The 20,408-nt window shown below is 49.5% G+C and overlaps 1 protein-coding gene across 2 annotated transcripts in view; it reads left to right on the top strand.

The window, feature by feature from the left end:
- Vwa5b1 (von Willebrand factor A domain containing 5B1) overlaps window positions 1-20,408 on the top strand; it is a 59,842-nt gene that overhangs the window by 23,549 nt on the left and 15,885 nt on the right. Inside the window, exons 5-14 of one of the 2 annotated variants that reach the window (XM_023722590.1) lie at window positions 978-1,126; window positions 1,977-2,108; window positions 2,672-2,796; window positions 6,469-6,645; window positions 10,843-10,953; window positions 12,887-13,008; window positions 13,419-13,533; window positions 14,895-15,080; window positions 17,063-17,252; window positions 18,056-18,255. In XM_023722590.1, the coding sequence (XP_023578358.1) occupies window positions 978-1,126; window positions 1,977-2,108; window positions 2,672-2,796; window positions 6,469-6,645; window positions 10,843-10,953; window positions 12,887-13,008; window positions 13,419-13,533; window positions 14,895-15,080; window positions 17,063-17,252; window positions 18,056-18,255 (1,507 nt within the window). Of the gene's footprint in view, window positions 1-977; window positions 1,127-1,976; window positions 2,109-2,671; window positions 2,797-6,468; window positions 6,646-10,842; window positions 10,954-12,805; window positions 13,009-13,418; window positions 13,534-14,894; window positions 15,081-17,062; window positions 17,253-18,055; window positions 18,256-20,408 lie in introns of both variants that reach the window. The other variant, XM_023722589.1, reaches the window with a different exon arrangement.

The raw sequence follows: 20,408 nt of genomic DNA, 5'->3' as shown, positions 1-20,408 counted from the left end.
GACCCTGAACCCTGTAGACTCTGATATATATATATATATATATATATATATATATGAATAAGAGTCATAATAGCATGTTCTTGTTCACTTAAGACACAGCCACCAGGCTGGGGAGATAGCTCAGTGGTCTAAGAGTCTGCCTGGCAAATGCAAGAACCCAGATACAATCCCTGGTACCACATGACATGCCAGCCCCAGAATCCCAGGTGTACTGTGCCAGCTACCAAAACCAGGCATGGTGGCATATACCTGTAATCCCAGTGCTGGAGAGGCTGAGCCAAGATCATTATGAGTCCAAGCTGCCTAGCAAGATCCTGTACCAAATAAATATATAAGTAAATAAATAATTTTTAAAACACAACCACCAGAGACCACCATGTGTTTTACCAGGATATGTGCACACTTGAAGACATACAGCAAAGACTGGGAGGCTGTAGCTATGAAGAAGAGGGGAACAGAGCAGGGACAGAGACAGAACATGACCGAGGGAAAGCCCAGAGGCGAGGGCATTCCCACACACCTGTTGCCAGTGTTGGTCCCTTTGAACGGAGGAGAACGCTATTATGGAGAGCAGTGTCTTCCCAGGTCACAGGGAAGGGAGGGATTCAAGAAGTCATTGCACCATGGAACCAGGCAGGCCAGGCAAGGATGCCTACCACTTCAGCCCACCCAGGCTCAATACCACCATGCCAGCTGGGGTTGGGCAAGCCTTCCTTCCGGGGCACTGGGGAGAAGGATGACAGTAGATGCACTGGAGCATGGCACCTGTAACTGACCTTTTGAGCTGCACCTTGGAGGTAGCCGTGGCTTCTCCTGGCATGCTGGCCCTCTTGGGCTCAGGCTGAGTGGGAGGACAAGGCTGGGGTGGAAGGGAAACCCTGGTGCCCAAATTTTACAGCCCTCTCCCCTGCCCCCTCCCCCATGGGCCCTGCCTCTGTGCCCACTCACTCCTTTTCTTCTCTATGGCACCTTCCCAGCAAAGACACTTTGCCCTACTATGGCACCCAGGCCCTGGACTCCTGGAACAAGCTGTGCCTGGCGACCCTGCTGGACCCCGAGGTGACCAACCCCATGGAGTACGACTTCAACTTCCAGCTGGAGATCCATGGGCCATGTCTGCTTGCAGGTGACAGAGAGCTGCCCAGATTGAGAGGGGATGGGGAGGGAGTCCCAAAGTGGAGAGGGCTTCTGACTCTAAGTTGTAGGGAGAAGGGGGAAAAGAAGGGCAGAAAGCCCACTGACCCATACAGAAGACAAGTGGAGCAACAGAGCTGTAGGGCCCCCCATTGGCTCCCCCAGCAAGCATCAAAGATGAGCCCCTCCCTGAGACAGCTTGGAAGGCTGCTCCACTCCTGAGAGTACAAGGGGAAATATCCCTCAGGGAATTGTGGCTCCTCCTCCTCTCCAGGAGGCCACAGCCACCAATATCCTCCCTGATTTCACCTCGGAAGCTTTCCAACATACCTCAGCCAACCATCACCCCCCACCCCCAAGCTATGCTAGGCTTAGCTTTAAAGCTTACCAGACAATTCTGACAAATCCAGGGCTGAGAACCTTCACACTGATGCTTCTCTCCTCCAATTCCCTTTGGGCTTTAAAGGACTCCAGGATGTGGCTTCTCACCAGCATGTGTTCATGGCCATGCAAGGCACATTCATGGAGCACCCACCAAAAAGCAACCACCCATGGAGCACTGAGCTCTGTCTCCTGAGTTACTTGCTAGGAGCTTTGTGTACCCTAAAAGGAAGTAGCTCCTCTGAGCCTTCTAGACCCTGCCATCAGGGTAGGAAGAGCCATTAGATACCAGCTGTCTAAGTCCAAGGTTTGCAGATGAGGACATTGTGGAGTCCAGGCCTTGGCCACACCATGCTAGGAGGCTCTGATAGGGTTGGCATGTCCATCACCCCTGGCATGGGTCTTGCTATCCCTCACTCAAGGGCTCCTGAGACCCCATGCCCACTTTCTGTGTCACTCAGGGGTGGAGAGCCCCACCCACGAAATCCGCGCAGACGCTGCCCCTTCTGCACGCTCAGCCAAAAGCATCGTCATCACCTTGGCCAACAAGCACACCTTCGACCGGCCTGTGGAGATCCTCATCCACCCCAGCGGTATGGTTCCCCCATGGGAAGGAGGCCCCAGCCAGGGCACGCACGGGTCAGGGTGGTGGGTGGCAGAGGAAAAAGGACTAACCACTTGCCACCTGGGAAGCTTGGCTACAGCTGCCTGAATTGCCTGTCCCTTGCTCTGACCCCAGCTTCAGAAACCTAGTGCCTCATCTCCCCACGGAGCATTCTGCACCTGGCTCTACTGAACAGAGGTCTTTGAAACTCTAAGTTCAGCAAGACCCCAGAAACTCTGACCTTCAAGGAGCAACTCTGTCTCCTCAAGAATTCAAAGAATGGCAGGAGCTGAAATGATTAAAGAGTTCTTTGGTCTGGCCCCAATAACACATTGGCAAACTGAGGCTCAGATAGGACAGAGTCAGTCATGGGCACTAGGTTTTTCCTGGCTAAGGAGTCTTCCTCTGCCATATACTACTTCTGGAAGGGAGCAATCCTTTCCCCTTTTCTAAGTAGGAGTCCACCCTCATGAAGATCTTGCCCCTAAACCAAGGCTCCTCGCATCCCCCTCACACCCCAGACAAGTTCTAAAAGTTGGTCTCATCTCACAGAGCCCCACCTGCCACATGTCCTGATGGAGAAGGGGGACATGACCCTAGCGGAGTATGATCAACACTTGAGGGGGAGAACTGATTTCATTAAAGCGACGAAGAAGAACAGCAGTGCAGAGCGGAAGGTGAGCCGCTGTGGCCCGGCTGGGGTGGTGGTCTCTGTGAACACGTGTGGACACTGAGTCTGAGGTGGGCCCTGAAGTCACCCAGCAAGCTGGTGGCAGGGCTTGGACAAGAAGTGTTTTCTTCCAGAGACTGGGGCACTGCAGGGCAGGTAGGACTGGACTTCCAAAGGCATCAGTAAGTAGGCCAAGTGTGATGGCGCGCGCATGCCTCTAATCCCAGCACTCCTAGAGGCAGAGAGCAGAAGATAGCAAGTTCCAGCCCAGCCTAAGTGACTTAGATTCTTAAGGAGACACTGAAAATAAGTATAAATAAATAAAAAGAGCTGGGGATGTAGCTCAGCAAGAAGGTCCTGTTCAATTCCCAGCACTGGAAAAATAAATAAATAAAAGCACCAGTTAACCTGCCGATCTTCCATTTCCAGCTAGGTCACCCTCCCTTAGCACAAAGGGGCCTAAATCAGCTAAAACACGCAGTTAGTGGTAGCAACAGTCCTGATTCTCCAAGCCACTCCAGCCCTACTACTGCACGCCCTCCTTGATCTTTCTTTACTTCCTAGGACCCCATCTGGGGTCCTCACTTGCTAGTACATAAAGGAAAAGAATGAAAGCAAAGCCAGGAGAGCCTGAGAGAGCTCCTTCCACCAGCTCATCCACGCAGCTAAGGGATAAGCAATCTGGAAGGAAAACAGGGCAGGGGGAACAGCAGGAGGCTGAGCCACAAGCAGTACCTCCCGACCTCCTCCGCACCTGCCCCGCACACCGAGCAGCACCCTGAATGCCAAGCTGAAGAACGCTGGGCCTCGTTGGTGCACGCAAAGGAAACTGAGATTAGCACTCATGGCCAGCTAGTGGGCTTGAGAAGGAAGAGGTTGTCTATCCCAGGAGTTAGATTTGGTGGCAGTGAGGCCTAGGAATCAAAATCAACCATGTGGGAGGCAGCTTAGCCAGACTTAGCAGCTCTTCCGGTTCCTTACTGGCCTGGCTTTGCATGGGTGGATTGCAGGGAAGGAAGGGGGCAGAAAAGTGTGGACATTCAGGGCTCATATTGTCCCATTGTTAGACCTCTGATGAAAGCTGGTGCTTTCACCTGCTGGGTGGCAAACAGGAGGGATGGTAGAGGGAAAGTGTGGGTGACTTGATGCCTGCCATATTGTCGCTGTATTTGGAGACACCCCAACCCCAAACACCTGCTTGCTCAAATGAATCCATTGGGAAAAGCTTGAGCCAAGGTCTCGGAGTAGGGGTGGCAATTTCAGGGGTACCCCTGAGCTCTAGGACATGCAGAATGTTGGGGGGGGTGAGCAATGTGTCTCCCAGGCCTGGGGCTAGCCATTCTGCCTGCCAAAACTTAAGTCAATTAGCTCTGGGGCTGCTGCAGCAAATGTGAATTAATTTGCCACCTTGGGTTGGTTATGCAAATACCCTGTATTCTCCTGGGCTCCAGGGATGACAGCGATCAACCGGCAGCTGCTAAGAAGTGACAAGTTTATTGTAATTGGATAATGGCAGCTTGAGGAGACATTAGAGAATCTGGTGCCAAGGCACTCACTGTCCCTCTGCAAGGCAGTAATCCGGGCTCCTGGAGGTGACTCCTTTCACTGGCAGATATGACCATTGCTGCCTTGGGCTCTGTCATCAAAAAAAAAAAAAAAAAAAGCCAGGCTGGACAGTAACTTTTGACAAAGAAGCTTCATATGGGAGAAAGGATGAGATTCCCCAGGAAGTCAGAGTGGGAACAACCAGAGGACAAACATCACTCAGGAAGCATGGGTGGTACAAGCTGTCAAAAACTGTGATTTAGCAAAGAGAAGATAGAGAACACGGAGGGACACTCCATGTGCAGGGGACGGAGACAGAGCTCTCAGAGACAGAGACTGAGAAACACAGCAAGATGCACAGCTAGGTCCACAGCAGATAAAAATGATCCACATGGATGCATTTTCTCCTTCATTCAATAAACACTAAGTGTCCAGTGCACTGTTTGAGACCTTAGAGGGACAACGCTGAAAACGACACAGTCCTTGTCTTCTTGAAGCTTATATTGTAGAAGGAGACAAAGAGTACACAAATGAGCAAGATTGGTTTGGAGAGGTATGGGGGAAACACAACGCGGTGATATGGCAATGAGGGACTGGCTCTTTAGCCAGGTGTTTAACAGATGTCTGCCCGAGCAGGAGACCTAGTGGAGGTTGAAGAGTCTGCCTGGAGTAGCATGGGCAGAGAGGGTGCAACACATACAAAGGACAGAAGCTATTGTGCTAGAGATGAAGTGGCCAGCAGGCAGGGACCAGGCCAGTGAGGGCTTCGCCGACTGTGGTGTATGATGAGAGGGGAGACTGCCGCCTAAGCGGGAGAATGTCAGGAAGGAGCATTCTGGCACCTCTACAGAAAATGCACCGTGGGGAGGTCAGAGTGAGGAAGGAGGCCAGTGTGAGGCAGCTGCAAAAGCCCATCGAGAAATCCTTCCCTGGACTTGGGTACTGGCAATGGAGAGAAAAAGCAGAGAACATTGAGGGTGTCTTTTAGCTGCAGGACTGCTGACCCCCTGCTGGAGAACAAGGGAGGAAGAAAGATCTAAAACCGCTGCTAGGTGTTCGGGTTAAGTCTTCTGCTGAGATGGAGAATGGTCCCAGATAGAAACTAAGAAACAGACATGAAAAGACATGGGCTCCCAGGGAAACGGTCAGATCAAGAGACAGAGCGGGAGAAAGCCTCTTCTCAGCCTTCTTCTGAGAAGGTGGAAATAAAATCTTGCATGGAGTGGGATGAGTGGAGAGTCAGGAAGGGCAGGAGTACGCGACCTCAGGGCCTGCAAGGAGGCCACATAAAAAGACAAAGAAGGAAAGTGCTATGCATCCTGGTCCATCTCCAGCCAGGCTGTCTGTTAAGTCCCAGAAATGCAAAAGACTAAGGTGATACCTGCCTTCCCATAGCCTGGAAACTGGAGAGGAGGCAGAGGTATAAAACACTGCTTTGGGGTGAGAAGTGGCACAGCCCCAAGGCAGATAGCAGCAGCCACAGCAATAGCAATGGTGGCAATCACTCTGCCAGGCAGTGGGCCTCCCAAGTCCCCTGGCCCATTCTGCAAGGTACGCACACTTCCCATAGATGAGAAAGGTCAGTGCCTAAGTCCTGTAAGACCTGGGAAGGCTTGTTATCACACCCAGGTAAACTCTGAAGGATGAGTAAAAATTTACCAGCGGGAAAAAATTAACAAATCAGGAAAACTAAGCTGATAGCCAGGATGAGTCAAAGAGTGGTTTTTGCATTGCATGGAGAAGTAGAAGAGACCATTATTCAGCAGAGGGGGGCCATATTTATGCATAAACTCAGTTCTGCTTAGGATCACCCTGAAAGGTACATGTATTTGCTCTATTTTACAAAGGGAAAAAAACCAGAGGAGAGACTTTCTCAAGTTTCCACAGTGGGACAGGGACGGAACTGGGATTCGGGCCCAGGTCTTGCTGCCTGTAGAGTTTAGTCTTATTGTTGCAATCTGGGAAGAGCCAACAGACAGAAGGGCCCAGAGCAGCTGGTGCGGGGGTCTTTGACACAGAGTACAAGTAAGATGCAGATACTACTTGGTAAGTGATGAAGGACTCATATGTGTCCCAAGAGGTATCTCAGCACCCCACAATTGCCCAAATCAGGGGGTTTCCCTTTCTCCTCCAGACAGCAATCATCCGGAAACGCCTCCACAAAGACATTCTCCACCACTCGGTCATCATGCTCAACTTCTGTCCTGACCTCCAGTCCATGCAGCCAAACTTGAGAAAGACCCACGGGGAGTTCATCTTCCTGGTTGACAGGAGCAACGGGATGAGGGGGACCAACATCCACCATGTCAAGGTACCTGCCATGAAGCCCCCTCCTCCTGAGGGATGCAGGTTCCAGGGTAACTCAGCTGTGCTCCCCGGACCTGATTTCCTCAGTATTTTCTATTCCAAGGAGCAATTTTTGAAATATATGTATTCAGTATAAACAAAGACACCCAAACTCTATTTCCTCCCAAAATAAAACCCTCAAGTGATGTGAGCAGAGGCAGAATTGTTGCTCATTGCAGTCACCAATGAAGTGACCAATAGCTGCCCTTGCGTTCTATACATTTCTGTCGCATGCCCGCTCTGGATAAAGCACAGCACTAGTCCTGAGTAGGAAGAGATGCAGAGAATACAGGCAGGAAACAAACACTTTCTGAGGGTCAGCTCAGTGCCAGATACCATGCAAGTCATTTCACACAAAGCTTGGTACTTAATCCAAACAATAATCCTGGGAGACTGGTCTATAGTCACCATTTACCATAAGGGAAAACTAATTGTGGTCTATGATTAATACCACGTCCACCTGACTCTCTACCAGTTAGTGTCACAGATCCACTGCACACAGGGCTGTCATCAAGGAATGGATAGAATCCAGAAGAGAAGCTTGGCTCTGCTTTTTCTCTAATGTGCAGGATGCAAAAACAGTTGCTGCCCCAAGCAATTTGCAGTCAAGTGAGGGACACGGGAAGAATACCTGGAGTTTGACCTCTTTGCTAAGGAGAGCTCAGCAGGAACGTGGAAGAAAGAGCAACAGAACCCTCCCCACCCACCCAGAAGTGTTCCCTCCCCCATGGGAGATATTCATTTGATTATGGCACCTTCCGACCCTCCCTTGTATTTTGACTTCTGGAGATCTCTTTCTTCCCATCTGGAGTTATGAATTCATTAAGAGAAAGAAGCAGGTAGTTCTCATCCATATTGCTCCCCAAGGGGTCTAGCTCTATGTTTAGGTATAAAAAGCCTTCAGTCTGTTTATTGAACTGTGTAAAGGATTGTAGTTTGAGAGAATGGGAGATGAGACGAGAAGAGAATGGGGTTCTTCTGTCACCTGAAAATTCATCCATCTCCTCAAGTTAGTCCTTGGAGAAGGCTCTTATTTCCAAGGCAACAGGCTCAGCAAGGAGAGGAGGGTGTTAGGCGGCATCTGTAAGGTCCGCTACCTCCTCATCCTTGCCATGACTAGGCTCTGCCTTGAAGCGTGACAAAGAATCATAGATGAGACCCAACGTCCAAGTTGAGGTACCTTGACAAACACAGGGCTGGCTAGAAGCTTCTCCCCATGCTACCCACCACCAAAGTCAAGAACAAGAAAGGATGGCTGCCCACGGTGCCAGGGGGCTAGATCACACTCCAGGCCTGGATGGCCCTCCATACACAGTCCCACAGCTATACTGACTTGTGAGACATTTCCTCAGAACATCATAGGATTACAAATCCAAAATAGTCCTAGGGCCATTTCCGCCATATTCTCTTCACTCACTAGATAAGAAAAATGAGTAGAGTAGAGTGCTAGCGGGGGAACCTGTACCTTCTGTATCTCTTCCATTCCACCACGGAAGGGGAGATGATCCCTGTGCTTCCATGTGTAAAATCTCTTCTCTGATCTCTATCACTTCCACTGTATGACATGGTAGAAAAAGCAATGCCTGGGTCTAGGATCGATTCTACCACTGGATTGCAGTGTGGCTTTGGACAAATTGATTCCCAATGCTGGCCTTCATTTGTCCTTTTGCTAAAATGAAAAGGAAAGATTAATTCAGGGAGGGCGAGTATATATTGTCTGTCCCTCCTGCTTCTCTCTGCCAACCCCAGGCAGACATCAATAATGTAGGACTGTTTTGGTTTTTTTTTTTTCTTCCTGCTAAGCCTGGACTCTGTTTTTCTATAATTTCTGCATTCCAGGCAGTTGCTATCAGTTTAAATAGAACTGGTTTATGAGCTGGAAATCCATTCCTTTAACTAAAACCCTTTCCAATATTTGCACTCTGGAACTCTCTGACGAGAACTTTCTCTGGCTTACCTTCCATTCCCCTTTGCCCTTGGAGTCTCCTTTGCTTTTCTCTGGTTCACAACACTAAGCTCCAGGTCATCCTTCACAAATGGCTTTGCATGCGTACAACCCGTTCTGCGAACCATGAGCCTTTCAAAGAAAAGCACAGAAATTGTTCAGGCCATACACCTCCTTCCCTGCAGACAATACGGTTACTGGAGGTGTTGCTTGGACCATTCATTGCAGTCCCATTGTGTTGAAGTTTTAGGAGAAATTAGACTTAGGAATTGAGGGAGAGAATATAAATCCAAATAGCCTATGCCAAAGACGAAAGTTCAGCCAATTCAGTTTCCTGCAGCTGGTCTCATTCTTCAGCTGCTACTTGCTGCCAAAAACATGGCTTTGAAAATTCTAATAGGTGTGAGCAGAGACAATCTGTATGGATCAGCAGAGTCTCCTGCTCGCAGAAATATACATTAATGGCTAATGAAAAAAAAAGCAGGTATTGACTACTTCTGCAGAGGCACAGAATGTATTGACACAAGCGACAAAGAGCGACAAGGGAGATGTTTGCAGAGGGGGATGGAGAGGGGCGGTGGGGCCGTGGAGCCTGGAAGGCTGCATGATGCGAACGCTGCCAGAACGCACTGGCAGCTGTTTGCTTCTACACTTTGGAGGATGGCAGTTTGTTTCCCTGAAGCCATGCTGAGATTCCCTCGGGTGCCATCCATAAACTATGTGGGGGTGAAGGGGAGACATTTATTGCCCAGCTCTGTGCCAAGGCAGAGCTCACATGAATAAAAGCTTCAGGGCTATATTGGAAAGTCAAGGTCATAGTCTTGGGTTTTATGAGCCGTTGCAACCCTTTGGCCTTCCTGAGCCTCAGTTTCTTCATCTAGAAAATAGGATTATTAAAAAAAAAAATATATATATATATATATATATATATATATATATATCCTTAATGAATGTGTACTTTGTTTCAGGCTGGGGCTCAAAGGGGCAACATAACTAACCCAAGGTCAGGTCAGTCATGGGAAAGGTGGTGTTTGCACTCAGGTAGGTTTTCCCTCGAAGTCATATTAGCTTCACCATTACACTAAGACACAATCAGAGAGCAAATGTGGTTTATTTAAGTGTTTAGTGCAATAGTTGGCCCATGGTAAGGGCTTGACAGTTACCATTGGTTGTGTCATAATTATCATCCTTTTGCTTGTTATCGACTCACCACCTTTTGTGGTCATTATTTTTTCAACATGCCATTATGGAGGTCTTCTCCTGGTACCTAGGTACATACACTGAGACTCACTAATGCTCAGGGACATTGGCGGCAAAGTGGCACGTGCTTCACTCCTGGATCCACTAACAAGTCACTTTAGCTCTCTGTGCCTCAATCTTATCTTCTATATAATGGGGATAATAAACATGCATGCCTCGAATGTGCTGGCTATCATGAAGGTTAGCAGGGTACTCCATATAAAATATATCCTTTGCATCCAACAAATATGAACTAAAGGGACTGTTCCTAGGTTGAATTTTTGAGGTGTGTGTGTGTGTGTGTGTGTGTGTGTGTGTGTGCAAGGTCTCACTACCCAGCTCGTACTCAGTGACCCTCCTGTTTTCAGCTTCTCTAGTGATGGGATTACAGGCATGCACCACCAAGCCAGGACTCCATCGCCAGCTCAGCACGCCCAGGGGTGGAGCTGGCACAGCATGTGGTGCCAGGGATGGAACCCTGGCCCCTGCATTTACCTAAGCAAGTGCTTAGTTTACTGAGCTATCTGGCTGGCCCTTGTTACTAGGGTTTTAGCACTGATTAATGATAGCTTGACTCTGATTCAGAGGCCCTGCGTGAGAGAGAAACAGAAGTTATCCTATCAACGGTGTGACCTGCACCAGCCACTTTCTTCCGCCAGATGTCATTTTGGCTTTGGCAGAAGAGAATGGCGCTTCCTCCTCTTAGGGTCAGCAAGGGGTGAGGTGGATCTGGCCAGCCATCATGGGGTGGCTTGGAGAAGCAGACCGGCTCTGTGGCTGAGAGGTTTTATGGTAATGGTTCTGATGCAGCCTCTGGACAGAATCACTCAGTTTCACAACATGAAGGAGAACAAGGTTCTGGGTGCAGACAGCAGGTGACAGGTCCTGTGAAGGTGGCGCCTAAGCTGGAATGGCAGTACTAGTGTGTAGTGGCAGGAGCCTTTGCCTGAGTCTGAAAACTCCTTTCTTGCCCACCAGGATGCCATGCTGGTGGCCCTTAAGAGTCTCATGCCAACCTGCCTCTTCAATGTCATTGGATTTGGATCCACATTTAAGACCCTCTTCCCTTCTAGCCAGACCTACAGTGAGGTAAGAATGGGGCAAATCTGGGATCAGGAGGGTGGTAGGCAGTAGGGAACAAGAGGGAAGAGAGAAAAGGTGGGAACGGGTAACTCTGGGACGAGCCTCTGAAGTTCCTGACCCGTACAGCCCAGGTCACATCCAGGAGCAGAGAATTCAAGACAACCCACCGCTGCTTAGGCAACTCCTGGTGTCCCGGCCCTCTAACATCTTCCCTCTTTAAGGAAATCATGCACTGGACAAAGGGAGGGCACAGAGATGAGGCCTAGGGAGAGAGCAGGGAGGAGACAAGTCCATGGACCGTCATCCTGAAGCTCCAGTCTCATGAGGATGAGGGGCTCGTGCAAGGTGGAGCTAAAGAAGCAAATGGGAAGGGTAGGGTGTGGATGGGTACTGAGAAGGCTGTGTGCCCCCCCCCAGCACATTCACAATCAGAGTGTCCTACCCAGACCTCAGAAGAGGAAAGAATGAAAAGCAGAAGGAAGGAAGAGAAGAAAGGATGGATGAAGGAGGGACATGTTAGCTATTTTTCAACTCAAAGTAATTTTGTGAGTTTTTCAAATACGCAAACGGACAGTATGTGTTGTCTCATAACTTTAAATCTAGATAATCTTAAAAAATGCCTTAATCTCCTATGATTGCATCAGTTGGGAAAAAATAAAGAAGAAAAGCTACTGTGAGGAGCATGGTATAAATCCCTCCAGATCTCGTTCTGATACACATTTTCAATCAAGGCATTCCATACTGTCCCATCCATAGCCTACTTCCAAGCTGTCATGAACATATTTTCATTCCAGAAAGTATCAACCTGCAATCTAACTGTAATGGCTGCCTAGTATTTCACTATCCAGACAGACTGGGACTTACTCTACGAGGCCTTAGAGTGAGACATTCAAGCTGTTTCCACTTCTTTCCATTTAGTCATCTTTGCATCACAGATTCTTCATGCATCCTTCATTGTGCCGTCTTGCCGGTTCAAAAGCTACTATACACATCATCAGACTTTGATACAGGCCATTACTTATCATCCCTCAAAGCATAGATGTCAGCACAGCATCTTCCTGAGTGTAGGTAGGATGACGCATGTCCAGAGGATGACACACGTCCTTGCTACACAGGCACCCACCCCGTGCCAATAATCCTTCTCCAGTTGGGTCCCAAAGTGTTGGTCCAGGAGAAAGGAAATCTGAATTCCAAATTGGGAACGCAGTCTCTGCAGTTTCCTAGGGAGTCAGTGTGCAAGTCAGCCTCAGGACTCAAGTTTTATGTTTCTCAGCCCAGCGTTCTTTTGTCCACATCGTCTGCCTCCCTCAGCAGAAAAGAGAATGTCATTTGTGCTGAGGAATTAGAGGTTTACTCGGCATCTTTTCCAGAGGTGCTTATATTATAAAGAGGAACCCAGAAAGGACAATGCTAATAGAGGCATTTCTAGCATCAGTAATAGGTTACACCAAAAAAAAACAGCCACATAGGCTATCTCCGCGGTCTAAGCGCCAGCCTGACAAGCACAAGCCCCCGGGTTCGATGCCCAGTACAGCATGCCATGCAAGCTCTGGAACCTCAGGCACGCTATGCCAACCTCCATGACTGAGTGTGGTGGCACACGCCTGTAATCCCAGCGCTGGGGAGACTGAGACTGGATCACTACGAGTCCGAGCTGTGTGATGAGACCCTGTAACGAATAAATACATAAATAAATAAACAAACAAACAGCCACCTGTTCTTCCCACAGTTGGAGCAGGAATGAAGTTGAACTAAAAACTAGGGGAAAAAAAGAGCTCCTCCCCAGAGTGGTTGAGAATCTCCACGTCACAGGGCGACCCTGGGGACTGTCTACTTTTTCCGCAATCCTTCCCTGCAGGAGAGCTTGGCTATGGCGTGTAACAGCATCCAGAGTATGCAAGCTGACATGGGTGGCACCAACATCTTTTCTCCCCTCAAGTGGATCGTCCGGCAGCCCGTGCACCAGGGCCACCCGCGGCTACTCTTCCTGATCACGGGTGGCGCCATCGGCAACACCGGGAAGGTGCTGGAGTTGGTGCGGAACCATGCCTTTTCCACCAGGTGAGCCCGGACTGGGGGTCCGGACCTCTGTTATTCCAAGCGACCGTTGGGCTGGGGGAGCCAGAACCAGAGCAAAGTGCACACGATGACACAACAAAAGGACAGGGCCGATAGTTCCCAGAGTGCTGCGCTTGCGGACTGGTTTCTAAGCTCGCTCTTCACTCCCAAAAGTTCTGGAGTTGCCCACACTTCTGCCTGCACGTCCCAAAGAGCAGCGTGGGAAGAGGCTGCCCTGACTCTGCCTGCCGGCAGGGGGCGTTTCTCCCTTCTCCCTCTCCCTCTGCCTAAGGCAGGTCTAACTCTGAGCTGGCTCTGTTGGACCAGGCTTTGTGTCTTTCCCTTCTCAAGTGGGCAGAAACGCAGAAGGGCTGGCAAGTAGCGCCATCTGTGTCTCTGCTGCCCCCTTCCAGGTGCTACAGCTTTGGGATCGGACCAAAGGTTTGCCATCGACTGGTAAAAGGGCTGGCATCCGTGTCCAAGGGCAGTGCTGAGTTCCTAGTGGAGGGCGAGCGGCTGCAACCCAAGGTAGGAAGAAGGGCTTCTCAGTCCCTTCCAGTGCTGGAACCTCCAAGGCCCAGACAGGTCCGGCAGAAACTTAACAGCAGAATTGCTGTTTAAGCCCAAATCTGAGCTCTCCACTAGGCTACCCTGACCACCACCTGCCCCCCATAAGCACCAGAGAGGAGGCAGCCTCAGAGCAAGCAGCTCTTAGAGTAGCCCCAGGACACTGATCTCTTACTCCACAGCCCAAGTCATGTGCTCCTCCTACTGATCTAGCACAGCTATAAAGCTGTGTTTGGGGTCATTACTGGCCACCTTCCTTGGGACAATTAATGGCTCAGAAGAACCTAAAAAGCCTAGGTATTAAAGAGTCTTTTCTCTCCCTCCCTCTCTTCCAGCACATTTTGCACAAATAACCTAACCCTTAGAAAATCCAGGCCATCCATGAGCAAAGCCAGAACTCAGGTTAGAGCAGAGAGGTTAACTGGGAGGCAGCACCTGTGAAACATAGAAAAGGAAGGAACAAGAAAGGAAAAATCAGGGCCAGCAATATAGCTCAGTGGACTAAGTGCCTGGTTAGGCAAGCACAGAGACCGGGGTTCAATCCCTGGTACCACATGCTGCACTGGCCCTGCCCTCAAGCAGTGACCCAGTCCAGGTGGAGGATCACTACGATCTGTGTAGTGAGACCCTGTACCAAACACATAAAAAAGAAAGAAAAGGAAGAAAAAGGGAAAAAATCTTCCAGCCAGAAGACAGGTGTGGGGAGACCCTGACTGCAATTTTCTGCCCCAGCCTTGACCAACCCTAGGGGGAGCTCTGGAGCAAAGTGGCAGAGGGCTTCCCTGGGGAGGTGTGAGCTTGGCTAAGGGGCACTGCATCCCTGCAGCAACAAGGTATGGTCCTTCTTGGGGGATTGGGAGTATATCTATCACTGCCTTTAAGGCACACAACCATTAATCCTCTCCAAGTTTGCTACCTCTTATGTGGCAGATATTTCATAGCCAGTATCTCATCTAATCTTCCAACTTATCGTCCCACTTTAACCAAAGAAGAAACTGAGATCTGGAGAAGCCAGCTGATGTACTTAAGATAACAATCCAGGCCATGCTCTGACCCAAACTTTCTCTATGTCCTCGAACTACTCGGCCATCTTTGAGCCTCGAATCTTCTCTGTAAGATGATACGCTTAGAGAAGATGACAGCAAAGATGCACCCCAACTCCCACATTCCAGGAGTTCAGGAATCTGACTCATGCCTGGGCAAGTGACCCCCCAGGACTGATTGGTTCTTTCTCCCTGCCCACACTCCTCTTCAAACTCATACCCACACCATCTTTATGCTCCTCACTCATACCCCTGCTGCATTCCAATCCTGTCCCACAGATGATCAAATCCTTGAAGAAGGCCATGGCCCCAGTCCTGAGTGATGTGACGGTGGAGTGGGTCTTCCCTGAGGCCACTGAGGTCCTGATAGCACCTGTCAGCACCAGCACCCTCTTCCCTGGAGAACGGTTGGTGGGGTATGGCATTGTGTGTGATGCCTCCTTGTACGTCTCCAATCCTAGATCTGTAAGTATTCGAGAAATTGCAGGCGCAAGTGGCATCCAGAACCCATGACCACAAACCATCCTTAGCTGGAATTCTATTCATGGTAGCTAGAAACTGATTAGAAATTGATTTATAGTTGTAGATATAGTTGGCAGGCAATAGGCGTTTGGTAGTGATGTACTCAGGTGAATGCCCTCTCAGAGTGTGGCTTAGAGGAGCCCCTGCAGAAGAACCACTTGGGCAACTTGGCTAAACTGCAGAGCCATAGCTCCAACCCACATCCACTGAGGGTAAGGCCCAGGAATCTGCATCTTATATAGTCTCTCCTAAATGATAAAACACACACTTCAGTTCAAGGACAACTTCGCTTGGGTTTCTTCCTCAGGATGCTCTTGTCAGCTTGTATTTCTTTAGATAAATTTTTGGGGGGATAAATAACTGTCATATATTTGGTGTCACAAATAGGATAGAAGTAAAGAATTTCTCAAAAGGAGGTAAAATCTGTACTAACATGGAGAGAGCTGGGCATGGTGGCACACGCCTGTTATCCCAGTGCTCGGGAGACTGAGACAGGAAGGCCACAGTGACTTTGAGCCAGCCTGGGCTACAAAGTGAGCTCAAGATCATCCCATACTACGTAGCAAGACCCTGTCTCAATCAAGCAATCAATCAATAGCAGAGGCCCTGGTGGGTATCAGTTGTCACTGAGCTCATAGCTGGAGAGGTGATTAGGAGCAGCAGGTAGCATGGCAACAGGACTGGACAGCGTACCCCAAGTCAGCAGCCCCCACTCCGTCCTCCCACGCTGTCACCATGCAGGAACGTGTGCCCTATGTTAACCATACTTGAAAGAGAAGTTGGAATTTTAGATAAGCTCCTGCACTTTTTCATGCTACCAAATTTCTTAAGAGTCCTGCTATCAGGGTCTTACTATTGATGTCGGATCATCAACAACCCCTCCCACTAGAAGGAACCTGACAGCAGCCCCAAATCCGTTCTCCTTTTCTTATTCCTGAGATTGACAGTTTTCTGCTGCCATTTGTGGAGATGCTGGACACAACACCTTCATGTATCAATGGTGGCAATGTGACTTCTCAAAGCCTCCTGCCAAGCAATCTAGAAATAACAAAACTAGAAATCTGTAAGCCTTGCACCCCACAAATGCCACTCCTAGGACTCTAACTAAAGAAAGAAAGTGATACATCTATGACCACAGATTTTATGGTCACAACAGAAAATGGCCACAAAGTAGACAACAATGAGGGATAGTGGGACTTTAAAGAGTTGCAGGATTTCCAGAATGTTTTTAAGGGCCAAGTTCAAGATACTGATAAATGAGGGCTGGCCAGATAGCTCAGCAGACTGAAACGCCTGCTTAGGCAGAGAACAGCAGCCTGGGTGTGATCCCTGGAGTGCCCTGCAGGCCCCAGGGCATGCTAAAACAGGATTGAAACTGGGCGTGGTGGTGCGCTCATGTAATCCCAGCACTTGGGAGGCTGAAAATAGGAGAATCACTATGAGTCCGATCTATGTAGTGAAACCCTGAACACTCTGTACTAAATACATTTTTTTTAAAAAAAGACACCAATAAATGTAAGTGGTAGGATCCAGGTTTTATAAAACAAAAATGATCTCTACAAGCATGCATTCATATAACTTATATAAAATAACATTATTTATGTATCTATTTCTGGGCATGTTTATGTCATGAGGAATGGAATGAAGGAACCAGTGGCCCATTTTGCTCATTTTAGCTACCTATCTGGAGATAGAAATGTTTAAAATTATACTTTTTTCAAATGTTAATGAGCCAAGTCAACAATTTAAAATATAAGCTATATAGCAGATATGAAAAATGACTTTCTTCCATCTCTTGAACAGAAGGCCACCTAAACTCCCTAAGCAAAGAACACTTTTCCCATCCTGCTGGTCCTTCAAGCCCCTCATTGCCCCATGGAGGTCCCTCTACCATCAGGTCTCACTCCCAGTCCTTCTCCCTCCAGGACAAGCGGCGAAGGTATGGCATGCTGCATTCCCAGGAGTCTGGGAGCTCCGTCTTCTACCACTCTCAGGACGAGGGAGCCGGCCCGGACAGTGGAGACTGTACGAAGGGCGTGGGGGCACCCTTCAGCCAGGGGCGGGTGAAGGATGCCTGGCCACTCGGTGGAGACCCCAGCACCAGCCACAGCCACAGTAGGTCCTCTGCCCGCCTGCCCTCCTCCCCTCTGCCCTTTTGCAATACTGATTGCTCCCTTCTCCTGAGTTCTTACTGTGTGCTCAGAACTTTATAAAAAACAATTGCCATGAACAGTTAGCAGCTTCAGAGGTAAGTATCATGACACCTGTCCTACAGAGGAGGAAACTGAGATTTGGAGGACTTAAGCAATGCAGCTAAATTCCCAGAGCTTGAAAGAGACAGATAGTGTACAGAAAGACAGTCCAGAGCTTTCTTACTCCAGTGCCTCTCCGCTGTGTTTGTTCCCAGTCAAAGGCCATTTCCCCATTACTCGCCAAAGCTGGTCACTGAGCACAGTGGGAGGTGCAGATGACTCACACTGACACCTGCCCTTCAGGTACTCTCCATCCGGGGAGATGCAGTCGATCTTAACTCTGAGACAAGAGGAGTGGCAGGGGCCACAACTGTGAAGACCCTAGGAAGAGAAGCACTCAACCAACACTTCACCCAGGGGCTGTTGGGAAGGAAAAGGAGCCTCTAGGCAGCAGAGAGGGCCGAGGACAAAGGCGATGTGTGAGGCTCAGAAAGCACGCAGTTTGTCTGGAGCACACTGTGCCTTTAGAAGGGGACACAAGGGAGAGCTGCAGGGAAGGAGATGGGGGTCAGATAAGGTGAGCTTGCAAGACTCCGATGCTGGCAAAGGAACCTGCGCACACTCCAGCGGGGGCTCAAGGAGGAACTGAGGATGTTTCCAAGCAGGAAGGAGGTATGCAAGCCCCTCTCCTTCCCTGATGACTTTCCACTCACCTCCCCTGCCTAGGTCTGGACCACACCCCGAGACGGAGGGCCTACAGTACCAACCAGATCACCGACCACAAACTGTGCCCAAGGGCCACCACTGCCAGCGAGCCCACAGGATCCTCCAGGAGATACCCACTGCGGAAAGCCAAGCTGCAAGACCTCACCAATCAGACCAGCCTGGAGGGCCAGCGGTGGCAGAATGATTTGCAGACACCCAAGGTAGGCAGGCTGGAGAAGAGCCGGGGGAGCCCATGGTTGGGGCAGAGCTGTGTCCCATGTCTCAGCCATAAGAAAGAGGCTGCCCCTCACCTCCATAGGTAAGTTGAGCACAGAATAATCCAGAGTTTCTTGACCCCATTGCCCCTTTATAGTGGCAATTTCTGTCCAACATGTATTTATGAATTACCTGCTGAGAATAGCCAGCCACTATTTTAGAGAAGGAAAGCTTTCACTCCCTCCTTACTCCACTGACCTCCATCTGCCCAGCCCCAAGGATGCCTTCCTAATCTAGACACCCACTGGTTAATGAGATCCCACATTCCCTGCATACAGCACTTCCCAGTTGGCACTCAGCATCTGCACCTGCTGTACCATTAGATTTTACAGCGTCCCCGGGAGAGAAGGGAGCCACCCCCATTTAGGATCCATGTGGAAAGTGAGAGCCAGGGAGGTAACTGACCCAGAGTCACACAGCCAGCTAGGGAGCTGCAAGCCAGCACCATCTGCCTTGCGTTCATGTTGATCGCCCTCCCTGTCCTGTCAGTGTCATTGGAGAGAAGCGGAGAGTCAGAGCCACTGCAGAAAGGATCATTGATGTTTCTAGACCAGGGTCACTCAGCCTTGGCACCACTGCTAAGATAATTCTCGGCTGGGGGTGGAGGGGTCTGCCTGCTGGAGGCCAGTAAGAACAATAGCTCCAGTCACAACAACCAAAATGCCTCAGACACTGCCACAGGTCCTGGGCAGGGGGCAAAGTCATCCAGAGCCAACTCATTTTCTGAAGATTAAGGTTTATATAGATTTGTCATGAGTCCGTAAGTGCAGCCTTTCTCTCTCCCTGACTCCCCTGCTCAGTCCTAGCCACCACCACCCATCCTCTCTGCCTCCTCATACACGGGCCACATGCTGCCACCTTGTCCCTGAGGCTCTTCTCTGTGTTCAGCTGGGGAGTGAGGAAGACTCTTCTCACACATTGTATTTCACGTCTCTTGGGTCCCGATGTTTCGCCCTAAGAAACGGGGAGAATAGGTCATGTGAATTGTTGGACCACTGAAGAGCCACAGATGTTTTTAGGGGGAGCCAACTCTTCCAGGCCCTGGTCCAGCACCTGGCACACAGTAGGTGTCCTGCGATGGCAAGAGCACAGACAGTGTGGCTTTCTTCCCTTCACCCTGCTTGTTCATTAGCTGTTCTGATCCATCCCTGCCCCTCTCTTCCTTTAGCCCTGCCTGTGTGCCTGGTTTCTTTCCAAATCTGATTCTCTCTCCCACATACTTGTATACACACACACACACACACACACACACACACACACACACACACACTTCCTGCAGCCCCTGGCTGGGTGAAGAGCTGGTTCTTAGATTCATCTGTTGTCATGGAAACTGTAGCAGCTTGCAGCTTTGCATCTCTCTGACCCAGTGTAGGTGATGGGGAGTTGAGGGCAGGGCTGAGGGCCATCCCAGTCCCAGATGTAGGGAGGAGTGGGGGTTAGGGATCCCCCAGGACCCAGCAGTCATAGCTAGGAACCAGCTTCCACAGAGGCCATCCTAAAAGTGGCTAGCCTCCAGAGGCCATCCTAAAAGCGGCCAGCCTCCTCCTCATCATACACACTTGTCCATCTCTAGGATCTCAGGCCCAGACAGGAACACAGCCCCTGCTTGATGGGACTGCACATTTTCCCTCCAAGAACTACTTGTTGCAAAAGTCCCCATGGTTAACTGTTGGCCTAAAAACTTCTACAATACCTCATAAGTGCCTTTGCTTCCTCTCCCCCTCCCCACATGTCATCTCAGAAGCTTCAGGGGCTGGGGAGATGGCTCAGTGGAATAAGCACTTCCCTGGCAAGCGCAAGGGCCTGAGTTCAATCCCCAGTTCTGCCAAAAAAACAAAAAACAAACAAACAAAAAACAAACAAACAAAAAAAAAATGGGGCTGGAAGTTCCACAAAGAAGGTTCAAATTAATTTCAACTAACTTAATATTCTTCAGTTACAAAAGTACTATATATTCAGTGTTTGCAATAAAAACCCTCCAACAGTTCAGTTGGGCATAAGATGCAAATAGAAGTTCCCCTTCCCTATTCCAAGACCCATTTGACTTTGAGTGTTTTCTTCTAGAAACATTACACACAAACATATGCATGCACAACAT

Source organism: Octodon degus, unplaced genomic scaffold (genome assembly GCF_000260255.1).
Source record: "Octodon degus isolate 3935 unplaced genomic scaffold, OctDeg1.0 scaffold00092, whole genome shotgun sequence".
Classification (NCBI taxonomy): domain Eukaryota; kingdom Metazoa; phylum Chordata; class Mammalia; order Rodentia; family Octodontidae; genus Octodon; species Octodon degus.
This window is presented reverse-complemented; position numbering and strand designations above follow the sequence as displayed.